At 34.5% G+C, this 15,929-nt stretch overlaps 3 protein-coding genes across 4 annotated transcripts; 2 read left to right on the top strand and 1 right to left on the bottom strand.

Moving 5' to 3' along the window:
* The first annotated feature begins 217 nt into the window (after positions 1-217).
* LOC130981978 (receptor-like protein kinase HSL1) lies at positions 218-4,107 on the top strand. Of its 2 annotated transcripts, XM_057905762.1 has the most exons (3): positions 218-2,956; positions 3,106-3,537; positions 3,920-4,107. In XM_057905762.1, exons 1-2 carry the CDS (start codon positions 331-333, stop codon positions 3,522-3,524), a joined length of 3,045 nt encoding a protein of 1,014 aa, XP_057761745.1. In that variant the 5' UTR covers positions 218-330; the 3' UTR covers positions 3,525-3,537; positions 3,920-4,107. The 2 variants fall into 2 exon arrangements, with proteins under 2 accessions (XP_057761745.1, XP_057761744.1); XM_057905761.1 differs by lacking the exon at positions 3,920-4,107 and having other exon boundaries at positions 3,106-3,756.
* A 2,554-nt stretch (positions 4,108-6,661) lies between these two features.
* On the top strand, positions 6,662-10,347 carry LOC130980254 (receptor-like protein kinase HSL1). Its single transcript, XM_057903931.1, has 2 exons — positions 6,662-9,405; positions 9,606-10,347. The coding sequence occupies exons 1-2, from the start codon at positions 6,819-6,821 to the stop codon at positions 10,001-10,003; spliced, it is 2,985 nt and encodes a 994-aa protein (XP_057759914.1). The 5' UTR covers positions 6,662-6,818; the 3' UTR covers positions 10,004-10,347.
* Positions 10,348-11,041: 694 nt separating this feature from the next.
* Positions 11,042-14,708, bottom strand: LOC130982475 (hexokinase-1-like). Its single transcript, XM_057906492.1, has 9 exons — positions 14,212-14,708; positions 13,409-13,559; positions 13,138-13,320; positions 12,914-12,988; positions 12,560-12,715; positions 12,339-12,437; positions 12,061-12,191; positions 11,795-11,876; positions 11,042-11,697 (listed from the first exon to the last, which is right to left on the bottom strand). Exons 1-9 carry the CDS (start codon positions 14,475-14,477, stop codon positions 11,350-11,352), a joined length of 1,491 nt encoding a protein of 496 aa, XP_057762475.1. The 5' UTR covers positions 14,478-14,708; the 3' UTR covers positions 11,042-11,349.
* Between the last annotated feature and the right edge of the window lie 1,221 nt (positions 14,709-15,929).

The following is a 15,929-nucleotide window of genomic DNA, read 5'->3' as shown; positions in this document are numbered from 1 at the left end:
AAAAAATAATTAAAATATTCTTTTTTTTAAAAAAATACTTTTATTTAGACCAATAAAATCTTAATCAATTATCAAGAGTCAAATTTCCAGACAGTGGTTAATTGGTTATTAATGACTTTTTCCGTCCCAAGAAAGGCATTGACTTTTCTGACCCAAAACACACATATTAACACAATGGATTTCAATAGTCAACGTTTTGAAATTTTCAGGACCAAAACACAATTCTCCAAATTCGTAATCACATTCCCACTTTACAAACAATAAATCACTTTGCAAATCAAACTCCATTTTTGTTCATCTAACGAACAAAGAAAAAGAAATCAAACACAGATGAAGGAAGTTAGATTTTCATGTTTCACTCTTGTGGCGTTGATCATCATGTTCTTGAACCATGCGAACTCTGAGTCTCAGCTTCTTCATGATCAAGAACATCAAGTCCTAATGAGGATCAAGCATTACCTTCAAGACCCTTCTTTTCTCAGTCACTGGACCCCATCAAACTCCTCTCATTGTTCTTGGCCTGAGATTTCTTGCACCAATGGTTCTGTCACAGGAATAACTTTGGTTAATCTTAACATCAATCAAACAGTGCCATCTTTCATTTGTGATCTCAAGAACCTCACACTTGTTGATTTCAGCAACAACTCAATTCCTGGGGTGTTCCCAAGTTATCTCTACAATTGCTCCAAGCTTGAGTATCTCAATCTTTCTATGAACTACTATGTTGGTAAAATACCTCATGATATTGATACTTTGTCCAGTTTGAAGTACCTTAACCTTAGTTATTCCAATTTCACCGGTGACATTCCTTCCAGTGTTGGAAATTTGAAGGAACTAAGGTTCCTTGCACTGCAAGATTGTTTATTCAATGGTACTCTCCCTGACGAGATTGGAAACTTGTCTAATCTCGAAACCTTGGATTTGTCCAGTAACGAATTGCTTCCGCCTTCGAGGTTGCCGTTGAGCTGGACCAAATTGAATAAGCTGAAAGTGTTTTACATGTTTGAGTGCAACCTGTTTGATGAAATTCCTGAGAGAATTGGAGAAATGGTTGCACTGGAGAAGCTGGATTTGTCGCAGAACGATTTAACCGGAGAAATTCCAAGCAGTTTGTTCTTGCTGAAGAATCTGAGTGTTGTGTACCTTTGGGGAAACAAACTTTCTGGGGAGATACCATCCAAGATTGAAGCATTGAATCTGACCAACATTTCGTTATCAAAGAATATGCTTACAGGGAAAATACCAGAAGATTTTGGAAAACTCCAAATGCTAATGGAATTCAAATTGAACATGAATAACTTGTCAGGGGAGATACCACAAAGCATAGGGAGTCTTCCATCTCTAGTGGATTTTCGTGTCTTCATGAACAACCTATCAGGTACTCTTCCTCCCCAATTCGGCCGAAACTCCAAGCTTCAATCCTTTCAAATTTCATCCAACAATTTTATTGGAATGCTTCCAGAGAATTTATGCTATTATGGTGAATTACTTACATTAACTGTTTATGAAAATAGCTTGAATGGTGAGCTGCCAGAGTCACTAGGAAATTGTAGTACCCTTCAGAACCTGAAAATTTGGAGCAATGAATTTTCTGGTAACATTCCTAGTGGCCTTTGGAAATCTCCCAATTTGGTGAATTTCATAGCAAATCATAATAGGTTCACTGGTGAAATCCCTGATGAATTGTCACCGAGCATTTCGCTCTTCGACATAAGTTACAATCAGTTTTCTGGTAGAATTCCACCTGGCGTGTCATCTTGGACTAATGTGGTAGAGTTTATTGCAAGTAAGAACTATTTGAATGGAACTATTCCTCATGAGCTAACAGAACTTCCCAAGTTAACAAAACTCTTGCTTGATCAGAACAACCTCACTGGGACAATTCCTTCAGACATAGCCTCATGGAACTCTCTAGTTACTCTAAATTTGCGCCATAATCACTTGTATGGACAAATCCCAGATTCAATTGATCCATTACCTGCACTTCTAGAACTTGACCTCTCAGAGAATCAATTCTCTGGCCATGTTCCTTCTCTGTCTTCAAGACTCACCAATCTCAATCTATCATCCAATCATCTGACTGGGAAAGTTCCAAGTGAATTTCAGAATTCTGCATTCGACACAAGCTTTTTGGACAATCCTGGCCTTTGCGCTGATACACCGGTGCTGAACATTACATTGTGCAATTCTGGCTCACAAAATTCAAGCAAGGACTCATCATCTTGGTCCCTTGCCTTGATCATAGGCCTTGTTTTAGCAGTCTCATTACTCGCTATTGTGGTGTTATTCTTGGTTATCAGATTCATCAGGAAAAGGAAGAAAGTGGATAACTCATGGAAGCTCACTTCATTCCAAAGGCTGAGCTTCACTGAATCAGATATAGTTTCTTCAATGACAGAACATAATATCATTGGCAGTGGAGGATATGGTACAGTGTACCGTGTCAATGTCAATGGTTTCGGCTTTGTTGCTGTCAAAAAGATTTCTGGGAACAGAAAGCCAGACCGGAAGCTTGAGAATTCGTTTCTCTCTGAAGTTAAGATATTAAGCAGCATTCGACATAGAAACATTGTGAAATTGCTATGCTGCATCCACAATGATGATTCTATGCTTCTTGTTTATGAGTATATGGAGCATAGAAGCCTTGACAAATGGCTGCACAAGAAGATCAAGCCATCATCACTATCTATTTCAGGTTCAGTCCAACATCATCATGTTGCACTGAATTGGCCCAAGAGAATACAAATAGCCATTGGTGTTGCACAAGGACTGAGCTACATGCACCATGATTGCTCCCCGCCCATTGTTCATCGCGATGTGAAAACGAGCAACATACTTTTGGATTATCAATTCAATGCAAAAGTTGCTGATTTTGGCCTAGCAAGGATGTTGATCAAGCCAGGGGAACTTGCCACCATGTCAACTGTTGTTGGATCATTTGGATATCTTGCTCCAGGTAAATCTTCTGTTACATTAGTCCTTAAATGGTATACCTTAGTATAATGTTGGCAATAATTGTGTCAAATAATTCTAGCTATGCAGCATTGATCAATCAACTTCTCTTAGTTGCTGTTGATATTGTTTTCCTTCATACTTGAAATGCAGAATACATTCAGACCACAAAAGTCAGTGAAAAGATTGATGTTTTTAGCTTTGGGGTGATCCTATTGGAGCTGACAACAGGTAAAGAAGCTAACTATGGAGATGAGCACTCATCTCTTGCAGAATGGGCATGGAAACACATTCAGTTAGGAAGCAACATTGAAGAGCTACTTGATAAAGAAGTCATGGAACCTATTTACATGGATGAGATGTGTCATGTTTTCAAACTTGGGGTGATGTGCACTTCAAAGCTTCCTGATTCTAGACCTACCATGAAGGAGGCATTGCAAGTATTGCTACAAAGTGGTGAATCATATTCTTTTGGCGAGAGGAATAGTGTTGGACAGTGTGATGCTGTTCCTCTTCTTAGAAATTCAAAACGTGAGCATAAATTGGATATTGATGGTGACAAACTAGCTTGATTTTGTGATCAAGGTCAGTATCATCTAAGATATATAGGTATTCAATCATATTATGTGTACACCAAAAAAATCTGCTACATGTATGCAAAAATCAATCATTCATGTGTTTGTATATAAACACATATATTGTTTAAATCGTTTTTAATGTGTATTTTATGTTGCAATATGTATTTTATACATGACAACTGATTTGGTGATTGATTTTTTATATACAAGTAACATGATTATTTGATATTTTGTTATTTTTTAATCTATCACTTATTTTTTTAGTATATTTTTAGATTAACAGATATGTATTTATTTGTATTTAAATACATTGATCTACTGATATACTAAATTGGACAGTGATGATTAAAATAGAAGAAAGTATGACCCATAGTGGCTTTTTGATACAGTCCTTCGTTGGTGCCAATTATGGAGTTGGAGTCAGTGCCTTGTTAAAAACATAGAACATAGAACATAGCAATAGGATAGCATGGTACATATAGATATATCAATAAGAGGAAATAAATCCTGCCGAAACTAAATAAAATCCTCTGTGTTGTATAATAACAAGATATTTAATGCAGAAAACTTGCTTATCTTTATTTCACAGCAGCAGTTTTTATTAAGGATATACTCCTTATAATTGTGCCATTTGAATGTCATTTTTTTTTGCTCCTTACTATTTTATTAATAAAAAAAATAAAGTAAGAGAAAAATTCAAAGAATAGTAAAGTTTATTGTTTTTGGTTAGTGCTTTAGTCATCAGTCCAATTTTTTTAGATTAGCAATCCAACAACATATTTTTAACCTACACTTTTAAATATTATTGATTAATTGTTAGCCAAAAATAATAAACTCTGTCGGTCATTCATCTAGTGTTTTTCAAATTTACTAGTATCACTATGCATTATCTAGTCGTCGCAATCTTTATATTGGAGATTTTAATTTAATGATATTCAAATATAGGAATGTTAGGGGTCAGTAATTTTAATGTTTTGTAACTATCAATTGGCCATCAATAATATTTTTAATGGTATGAGATTACATCTAATGGTATCTAATGGTAGAAGATTTATCACTTTTGTTTTGATAGTTAAGTACTGGCCAAAAAATACAAAAATTACTGACTCCTAGACTTTTCCATTCAAATATTCGTTATATAATTCTTCTTATCATTTTAACTTTTAGTTTATCCTAAATTATTTTGTTATGTATCACTTTTACCAAATAAGATTAATGACACAGCAACAGTAGTAGTAGTAGTATAAGTGCACCTTAGGACGGTGAAATTCTAGAAAAGGGAAAAAAAATCCACTTTCTGATATTTGATTTTCCCTTAAATCTAACACAATCTCAAAATAAAACTTAGAAAATCAAATGATCAAAATAATAATTTTTTTGGTGAGATGTGTTATTTAAGATTTGTTTGGATGAGCTTTTAAGAAAAGATCGTTATCTTTTTTGAAAAGATCTTATAGAAAAGTAAAAGTAATTTTATATTTTGGATATCTCATGTAAAAAGGTTTTTTTATCTATCAATTATGTTTAGATATAACAATATAAAAGTACTTTTTTGTTTATTTATTACATAAAAAATATCTATTTTTTTAAGAAAAAAAGATCTTTTAAAAAAAGATGTAAATTACAGCTTCTCAAAAAAGATTTTTTTATTCTACTAATGCTTTTACTTTTACTACTAGAAATTTGCCAAACACGATAAAAAATAAAAAAGATCTTTTTTCATTAAAAAAAATATTTTTTTTAACAAAATAATGACACCCAAACATGCATTTACTATTTCATACTATTTTTTAAGTATATTTTTTTATAAAACTTTTATTCTAAATTTCTAATATAACGAGGAAAGAAAATATACAAATCAAAGTATAGCATATAATTTCTTAAACTTAAGATAGACAATGAAAAGCTGCATGGAAAATGGAAAATAGTCAAACATGGCGGATGCTTGTGCTTCGTGTAAGGTTCCGCATAAAAAGCTGATGTGAACTGTGGGCTTGTAGTCTAATGTTGACCGCATAAAAGTATGCAAAATTAAGAACATTGAACAACGGTGCAATCAAATGATTTTGTAGCAATAATTAAGAAATAATATATATATATATATATATTATTTTTATATTATTTTTTGTGTATTTTTGTTTTTGTATATTAAATATGATGGGAAAAAAATGGAAATAAAAAAAATTGTGATATATGTCAATAAAAAACATATAAAAGAGATAAAAACAAAAATTGATATAAATATTATTTTTCATAATAATAATTGTGGTGATTGTTGCTTGATGTGTTATCTTTCTAGAATATGAATAAAATATATCTGTACTCACGTGAATTGAAGTGAGACTAGTATTTTCAATTTTCATACAAACCAATCTAGATAACTATTAATAGACTAGATAGGGAATCTAACCCGATTGAATTTTATTTAGAGTTAAAAGTTTAGGAAAAGTTTTGATAGGAGTTATTCAGGAAAAAGAATACATAAAAATAGAAATAAATAAAATATTTGTAACCTTTCCTAACTAGTCTTTGTTTATAAGAAAGAAATAAATAAAAGATTAGTTGGGTGGTTGCCACCTGATTACTCCAGGTTCCTTTAACAACAGACAAGAAGCAAAAAGCTAAAGAGTTTAACCACTGTCCAACAAAGAAACCCCCAAGCTTGAATCATGGAGTAAAGAAAGTATCACCAGGTTGGAAAAGCCATAACAAAATCACCATCAAGGCTTCAAAGTTTTAAATTATTAAGTGTTTTGGTTGCCCCAATAATATGACTTTAAACAATACTAAAAATAAAGTTTACTTATCAGTTTTATTACTTGTTAACTTTTAGCCATTTGTCCGCTTAAACAAGTATTCAAAGTTCGAATTGGCTAAAGACAAAACTTAAATGAAGCTTAGATTTGCAATAGATTAATCTTTGATCTACCAAAAGATAATTATTGAGAATCATGGAATGATTTGACTTGTTTAACTAAACTGTAATTTAATTATTCTTAATTACCATCTTTGTTCTTTAAATAAAGACAACTACTTAAGAAATTTCCCCTTAGCACATTGGTCTATTAGCATAAACTAGTAATCAAAGAGTCCAAATCAATGGTCCAAGGGTTCACAAGAAAATAATTGGCATAAACTACAGTATAGTAAAAGTTAAAACTCTGATTTTGAAAGCTACTGATGAAGAACTGTGTTTCTAAACCAGGAAGAAAAGTCATTAGTGTTCATACAATAAATCCTCTTCACTCAGTAACACAAAGTGTGAAAACCATAAACAATTAATACAATATGCAAATTCTCTATCTTCTCTCTTTCTTCCTCTTCTTCCTCACATATGCAGCATCTCAGTCTTTGTATGAACAAGAACATGCAGTGTTGTTAAAGATAAAGCAATACTTTCAAAATTCACCAATCCTCAGTGACTGGACCTCAAACACTTCACACTGCCAATGGCCAGAGATAACTTGCACCAATGGTTCTGTCACTTCACTATCCATGTTCAACTTCAACATAACTCAAACACTTCCACCTTTCATGTGTTCACTAAAAAGCCTCAAACACATTGATTTTCAGTTTAACTATATCCCTGGTGAGTTCCCAAGGTTCCTCTATGGATGCTCCAATCTTGAGTACCTTGATCTCTCAGAGAACTACCTTGTTGGTGAGATTCCTCATGACATAGACAGGTTGCCAAGGTTGAAGTTTCTTAACCTTGGGGCCAACAATTTCTCTGGGGACATTCCAAGTAGCATTGGGAATCTCAAAGAACTGAGGAATCTTCAACTTCATATGTGTCTCTTCAATGGTACTTTCCCTGATGAAATTGGCAACTTGTCAAACCTTGAAACCTTGTATATGTACACAAACATCATGCTCCCTCAAACAAAGTTGCCATCAAGCTTGACCAAGTTGAAGAATCTGAAGGTCTTTAGGATGAATGATGCCAACTTGGTTGGTGAAATCCCTGAATCCATTGGAGAAATGGTGAATTTGGTGGAGTTGGATTTAGCACAAAACAATCTGAGAGGAGAAATTCCAAGTGATTTGTTCAAGCTGAAGAATCTGAGCTTCCTTTATCTTTTCAAAAACCAGCTTTCTGGAGTGATACCTGGAGTTGTTGAAGCATTCAACTTGGCAATGTTGGAAATTTCAGAGAACAATCTCACTGGGACAATACCGAATGATTTTGGAAAGCTCAAAAGTTTGACTCAGTTGTGCTTGCAAATGAATCAATTATCTGGTGATGTACCAGAAAGCATTGGTACTTTGCCATCTTTGACAGATTTCATCGTTTTCCAAAACAACTTATCAGGTAATCTTCCTAAAGACTTCGGCCGCTTCTCAAATCTTGAAACTTTCCAGGTTGCATCTAATAGTTTTACAGGAAGCCTTCCCGAGAATTTGTGCTATAATGGAATGTTAGTTGGTTTAACTGCTTATGACAATAACTTGAGTGGTGAGTTGCCAGAATCTCTAGGAAATTGCAATACCCTGCAATATCTGAGAGTTGACAAGAACAACCTTTCTGGCAACATTCCTAGTGGCCTGTGGACTTCCAGGAACTTGTCGACGTTTATGATAAACGAAAACAAGTTCACTGGTCAGCTTCCTGAAAGATTTCCTAACAATCTTTCAACATTGGCCTTAAGTTATAATCAGTTTTTTGGAAGAATCCCAGATAGAGTGTCTTCATTGAAGAATTTAGTTGTGTTCAATGCAAGTAACAACTTCTTCAATGGAAGTATTCCAAAGGGGCTAACAGAGCTTCCACAAATAACAACTCTTTTGCTCGATCGGAACCAGCTCACAGGGCCACTTCCATCAGATATAGTATCATGGAAGTACCTAGTAACTCTGAATTTGAGCCATAATCAAATCTCTGGAGAAATTCCAGATGCAATTGGCAAGTTACCTACATTAAATGTGTTGGACTTGTCAGAAAACAAGATCTCCGGGCAAATTCCACCACAAATTGCACAGATGAGGCCTACCAATCTCAATTTGTCCTCAAATCTTTTGACAGGGAGGGTTCCAAGCGAGCTTGAAAACATTGCTTATGCTACAAGCTTCTTGAACAATCCTGGTTTATGTGCTGATACTTCAGTGCTAGACCTTTCCTTGTGCAGGTCTAGCACTCGAAAAACAAAGACTAGTTCACCTTTATCTCATGCTATGCTTGTGAAACTGCTGGTAGCAGCCTCCTTACTAGCTTTCTTGTCAGTACTCTTGTTGATTGTATTTTATAGAAAAAGGCAGCGAGAATTGCGAAAGTCATGGAAACTCACTTCCTTTCAGAGACTGAGCTTCACGAAATCAAACATTGTGTCTTCAATGACAGAAGAAAATATTGTAGGCCGGGGTGGATATGGTGCAGTATACCGTGTTGCCATCGAAGGTTTAGGCCATGTTGCTGTGAAAAAGATAAGGAACAGCAGGAAATTAGAGCCGAAACTCGAGAGTTCATTCCTTGCAGAGGTTGAAATACTGAGCAATATTAGGCATACCAATATTGTCAAGTTGCTATGCTGCATCTCAAGTGAGGATTCTCTGCTCCTTGTCTATGAGTATCTTGAGAATCACAGCCTTGACAGATGGCTGCACAAGAAGAGTAAGTCATCATCAGGACATTATGATATCCTTGATTGGCCAAAGAGATTGCATATAGCCATTGGAGCTGCTCAAGGTTTGTGCTACATGCACCATGACTGCTTGCCCCCGGTTGTTCATCGAGATGTGAAGTCAAGTAACATTCTGTTGGATTCTGATTTCAATGCAAAAGTTGCTGATTTTGGTCTGGCAAAGATGTTGGTCGACCCGGAAGATGTTGCTACCATGTCCTCAGCCGTAGCCGGCACATTCGGCTACATTGCTCCAGGTAAAAGGAAAAAATATTACATTGCTTAAGTTCTCTATTTCCATTTGGTACCATTACAGATAATAGGAAGTAATAGCATCATTTGATCCACAAATAAATTATATAATTAACTCCACTTAAAGAAGACTTAGTTGTTGTAGTTGTATAGAGTCTGTAGACATACATTTAAATCAATATTTTGTTTCATAATTGTATTCCAGAGTATGCTCAAACAACAAGAGTCAATGAGAAGATAGATGTCTATAGTTTTGGAGTTATCCTTTTGGAACTAACAACCGGAAGAGAAGCAAATCAAGGAGAAGATGAGTACTTGTCTCTGGCCGGATGGGCGTCACAGCTTGTCGCTTTAGGAAGTAACATAGAAGATGTTCTGGATGAAGATGTTAAAGAACCAAGTAACTTGGAAGAAATGTGCAGCATCTTCGAACTCGGGGTCAAGTGCACTGCACCAGTGCCAACTAGTAGACCTTCCATGAAGGAGGTTCTAAAAACATTGCAAAGCTTCAGTAGTCCATTTGCCAAAGTAGAGAAGAATGTTGGTTACTATGATGCTGCTCCCCTTCTTAAGCATGAAAAATGGGAAAAGCAGATATATTGATAGGTGGTAAGGAATAATGACAGCAAGGTAGATAGGCAATCCAATTTTGAAGTCTTCCCTCCATTCTATTTTATCTGTCGCTGGAGAGTTTCGCAGCGACAGATAAAAGGGAACGGAAGGAAAATGCAGAAAGGTTAATAAATTGTCTCCCAAAAAGGCTTGTTTTGAAGTCAGCATAAGTCAGTGAAGCTTATAGGACACGTACATTATGACAAACAAGCAGTAGTTACAAGTAGGGGATCACTAGTAGTTGAAATGATTACATAGTTATGTAGCTTCATCTAATGAGACAAACCTTGTTGCTTGTGTTTACTTGTATAAAATGATGTCGGATTTTCTTTCTATTTGCTTCAGAAATATTTACATGCTCGTAAAACACATTTAGTGCTTAATTTAGAAACCGTAAAGATAGCTACATTTCAATTGAACGGAAGAAACAGTAAAGCACTTATTGTTAGTTTTTACAAGTTCTTTCTACACATCCCTATAGTTTAGCAGATAAAAGTTTGTCTTTTAATCATATATGAATTTAGTGTATTATTTACAAATGCACTAAATTGGTAACTTAATGCAATTCGTGTAGCCAAAATAATTTTTAAAGCGATATTATAGTATTAATATTTATTTTCCAATGAAGATATAAGACATTATGAGAGTTAAGAGAAGGCAGTGATGTGAATAAACTGTAGAATGAAGCTAGGGTAGACTTGTGGTGCATCATTTGTATGAGTTATATGGTATTTATGGCCATCTTGAAAGCAACAATGATCTATATCTATATCTTAAAGACTACTTGTGATTAGATACATTATTTTTCCAATTTACAAAATCAGTTAAACCGACGTTTATTTTGAAGTGAAGAAAGTATATCATGCCAAACATAACTAGATGTTGATGGATAACACATAAGTTTTGAATCAAAATCCATAACCCTACAGTCTTCATGTAAAATGATAGTTAAGAACTATTAGATGGTTTGATATATTTGACTAAACTACTTTACATAATATGTGTAACATCTTAGTTATCATCTTCATATGTGAGTAATCACCAATAAATTAAACCATAATTTATTATGTTGAAAACAAGGTTACATTGGCAAAAAGTAGAGTAATCAAAACTGCAGTTTACAATTAGGTCACTCCCTATTATTCCTTAGCATGGGAGAGACAGACACTCTAACCAAAATTATTCCCCAGATAAACACAGCCCTATCCTTCACTTACAAGCTCTCTTGGACCTTTAATTAAGGCTTTGCTGCTACAATCTCTTGATATATTATTTATACAAAAACAGAAAAGGAAGCTTAAATTACACTTTGTTTATCCTTGGCATTAACCACATCTTTAGGACTCTGTGATTCCCAAATACTGGGAGTGTGAAGCTGCAAGGAGGGCTGCGCCAATGCCAGAGCCGTCATTGGAATGCTCCATAGCAATGGTCTCAGCTACTTCATCTCCCAACAACTCTTTCACTGTACTCTCCAAGCAATTTCTGAATTTAGCATAGTGTTCAAACAATCCACCATCCACTGCTATCACCGTTCTTTGTTTTCCCCCATCCTTGACAGTGTCTCTTCCTATTTTCTTAAGGATGCCTACCATGCTTGCGGCAGCCAGTCGAGCCCCACGAATAGCAACAATGTCGAACACTTCTACAACAATCTTCCTCATTTCTAAGGACGAGTTATCGATCTGAAAAAAGGAAAAGCAATCAGGACACCTAGCATGTTCATTCGGGAAGACACAAATACAGATTCCTATTCGTCCTTAATCGTAATCTGTAACTAACCTTTAAAACATCCCTCAATTTCTTTTCAACGACCTTCAGATCTGATGATGTGTCTTGATGCATAGCAGACATGTCTGGTGTCCTATATATCCCATAAAATATTTGTGAAAACACACTTCGATATAAAGAAAATGGAAATAATAGTTTACAAAGCAGATTTATATTACTAAAACCAAAGCAACAAGTTTCAGTAGTCATATGATCAACTTAGAGGCTATCAACCAAGGCAAATAAAACAAAATGTTTGGCTGGATCTTAAAACATACCTAAGTATGAATTGAGTTCTCAACTTTGGTGGCACACTATCTCCAAACAAATCAGCTTCTTCAGCCATCTTTAGTAAAACTCTCCTTGCAATCTCCCCCAAATACATACCAGAAATTAACTTCTCGAAAATCTAGAAGAAATGGCGGAAGAGTATTATAGAAACACATTAGTTATGGCACATTTGGATCAGGTTTTATTCACTGCATGGAACAGGCACAATTACTAAAGCAAATTTTACAAAAGGCTATGATTTAAACCAATTATAGATAATGATTACCTGTTCTCCAGGGTTTAGGCTTTCGGCATCTAAAGCTTTGTCATATTCTGTTAGAGGAAGATGGGAGGAGAGGAAATTTCCCCACTCCATGTTTATAACCTACAGAATCAGTGAACAATCAGCGCGCTTTGACACACCAGTATGTGCTTCTTAGAATCATGTTACACATAGTTTTATCATTGTATAAGAAAATATGATTTATATATTCTTAATCAAATCACCATCTCTCCTGAATTTGGTAGAAGACCCTGCCATTTGGGAATTGCTTGTGCACGTTCTACATATGCTGCGTTTGTCCCAGTACCAAGAATCACACCAGCAATGACATCCTGATTGCCAAATCTCGCTCTAGCTAATGTTCCAACAGTATCATTAACCTGCACATTGTATCACCAAGTCAGGTTAATGTTTTCAGTTGATGAATCAAGTAACCAAGAATTTGTTTTCCTTTCTTTGTTGAAACTATATCGCCTCAATAATTCAAATTTCTTTTGTCAGGCTTGAATTGGAGATCATTTCTAAAGCCTAACATCAAGGGAAAAAGGAAGTCACAAAGAAAGGAATCCGGGACTAACTAGTGCTGCAACACGCATATCCAGGCCAATTTTCTCCAATGACTTGGTTAGCCTCCCAACCACATCTTCTCCAACCTACAAAAAGTCCAAACAAAATCCATCAAAAAAAGGAACATAGTAGTGTCTGTGATGACAGAGACAGAACACTCATGTATATATATGAATCGCACAATTGACACACCATAATCACAAACGCAAATGACAATCAAGGTTACAGGGATTACCATATCCTCAATATTGAAACCTTTTGTCCACTTTATTAGAGTTCCAGATGCAATTGATGTTTGCCTCACTGGAAATGAGAAGGTGAATCCCAGTTCTCTTTGTCTGCCAGGGGGAGGATGAAACTCTTCGGGTTCAGAACTAATAAACTTTGCAAGCGATGTTGCTATAAAATCAAATAATTCCTGAAATGATGAACATAATTAACAAATTTCAGGGTGCAGGCAGGCTCATTGCAGCCACAAATTTTCTAACAAGTAATAACAAACTTACATCCGATGAACTCGTCATCAAATGAGGAGGAATCGAAACTTCATTGTGCTCTATTTTGACAATGCCTTTCCCATTTCCACCTAATTGCACACGAAGGGTGCGAAAGTTCGTCCCACCAAGATCCAATGCATAAAAGGTTCCTTTCTCATCCCTGTTAAAAAAAAGGGAGAGAATACAAAGAGTGACTCAGAGGAATGAACCTTCAAAAACTACAGTCACATAACATAGAACATACGTTGGTTGTTTGCAATAAATTGAAATACAATAAAATACTTAATCACTGAGGTATACTCTTTGTACATTTGTCTTTAGATTCTCCACAACACAATATAAAGGTTATAAACAATCCAATGCTTACAAGTAAGCCATTATCATCAAACTGATACATAACCAACAAAAAATATTAAAAAAAGAAGGGTAAGAAGTCAACATATAGCATTCAGTCCAGTTCAGCAGTAATCAACTAATCAGCAACATCAGAACTATAACTTACTTTATCCACACAAACTCAAGAAGAAGATTAAAAAGTAAAAAAAGAATGAACAAATAATAATAAATTAGAAAAATTGAAAGGGTTTTGCTATGAGAACCAAGTTTTTGACTTTTAGTACATTTAATGTCAAATTGTAAAACGCAAAATATAGAATTATATTCCATGACTTAAGAACAAGATCGATATAAACACATTCCCAACATTATAAAGAAGAAAATAAAAATTGGAACAAAAACACACGCAAACAACATATCCAAAACGAAAACAGAAATTAAAAAAAAAAGAAAAAAGAAAAGAAAAATGGGCTAACCCGGTAGGAAGATTGTCAACAAAGCTTATCAACATCTTGAGCTTGCTTCCACCATCAGAAGCAAGACCAGCGTGCATCTCAACCTCCATGGCTTCAGCTACGAGCTTCAGCTTCGAAGTTGGTGTAGCACACTGTTCTTCAAGTTCCTTCGCTATCGCTACTGCGCGTTCCCATTTTGCTGAGTTTCCGAAGTGGTGGCGCACCACCAGCGCCGCCGCTGCAGCCGCCGCGCAGACCACTGCTGCTCCCACAGCCGTCTTCCCCATGAGCACCTCGTCGGTCACTGAGTCTGAACTCGCACCGAGTCAATCACGAGTTTTGTTTGCAAAGTTTGGAACTTTTCGAAGAAGGTAAAGGGGTGGAGGAGTTACGAGAGAATCGGGAAGATGTTTGTGGATTTTTGGAGCTACCGAGATTCCTTTTTATTCTGCGCGCTTTCATGTCAGAAAATGATTGCAATTTGCGCGGAGAGAGAGAGAGAGAGAAAAACAAAACAAATATACAAAATTCATTTTCTTAGTTTTCTCACTGGTCAAATTAAGAAAATATTATACCAGGAGTACTAGGAACTAGCAGTTGTTATGATTTGTAGTTATCTATTACTCATCACTAATATTTTTAATAATACGGTAAAATTATATCTATTAGTATGAAATTATTTGTTTTTCTTTTACTAATCAGCTAAATTTTAATAAAAATATTAAATTTCATGATTTTTTATATTATATACATAAAAGACTTTTATTTGTAATAAAATAGATTAATTTTGATAGACTAATTCTTTATAAACGAGAGATATACTAGAAAGATTAATATGTTGTATTTAGCGGTGAAAAAAAGTTAGATAGTCTATTAGAATCTATAGTTTGATCTGTATTTGATCTGACTTATTATAAAATAGGTATAAATTTTTAAAAAAAATTTATTATGTTAATAAGTCAAATTTAAATTTACTAATTAGTTTTATTGACTTGTTAAGTTGTAGGTCGGTTAATATATAATTATATATATAAATAATTTTTTATTATTAATAAAATTATGAGATATTTTAAATTTATTATATTTAATTATAAATAATTTTGTATATTTTAAATACTTTAAAATTTAAAATATTTTATAAATATTAAATATAATATATTACATATAAATATATTTATTAAAAAATATTTTTTTAAATTATATTTTTATTTTTGTTGAGCTAAGAAATTAATTAATAAAATTGATGATGACAAACATTTAATTAGTGGACTAATCACCCAATTAGTTTTGATTATTGTTAATAAGTAATGCAGGCCAAAAACAAGTATTGCAGCAGCCCAACATCAAACAAAAGATATATGCTAATGGGCTGAATGGTAAGTGAAAAATAAAGACAAACTCAAGTCATTCATCTCAAGCAAAATTCATCAAAGAAGCAAAGCAAGGCACCAACGGGCTGAAGTAGAGAAGAACCCGATCCAAGCCCGAAATTGATTTCAATTTCCCACCATCTTGCCTTACCAAAAGCAACATTCCTCTCCTTTCTAATCAAGTCACATCAAGGCTTCAGAAAAGTAAGAAAGAGAAAGAGAAAAAGCTTTCTCCCTAAGCTAGTAACCAAAGAAGTAAGAGAGAGAAAGTTTAAGCTTGAAACACAGAAGCTAAAACAGAAAATCCTAACCAAATCAAGCTTGGGTTAAAGGTAATCCATCTCATCTTGCATGCATCAGATCTTCTTC

This window comes from Arachis stenosperma, chromosome 5 (assembly GCF_014773155.1).
Source record: "Arachis stenosperma cultivar V10309 chromosome 5, arast.V10309.gnm1.PFL2, whole genome shotgun sequence".
Classification (NCBI taxonomy): domain Eukaryota; kingdom Viridiplantae; phylum Streptophyta; class Magnoliopsida; order Fabales; family Fabaceae; genus Arachis; species Arachis stenosperma.
Note: the sequence above shows the minus strand (reverse complement) of the source record. Positions and strands in the feature narration are given on the sequence as shown.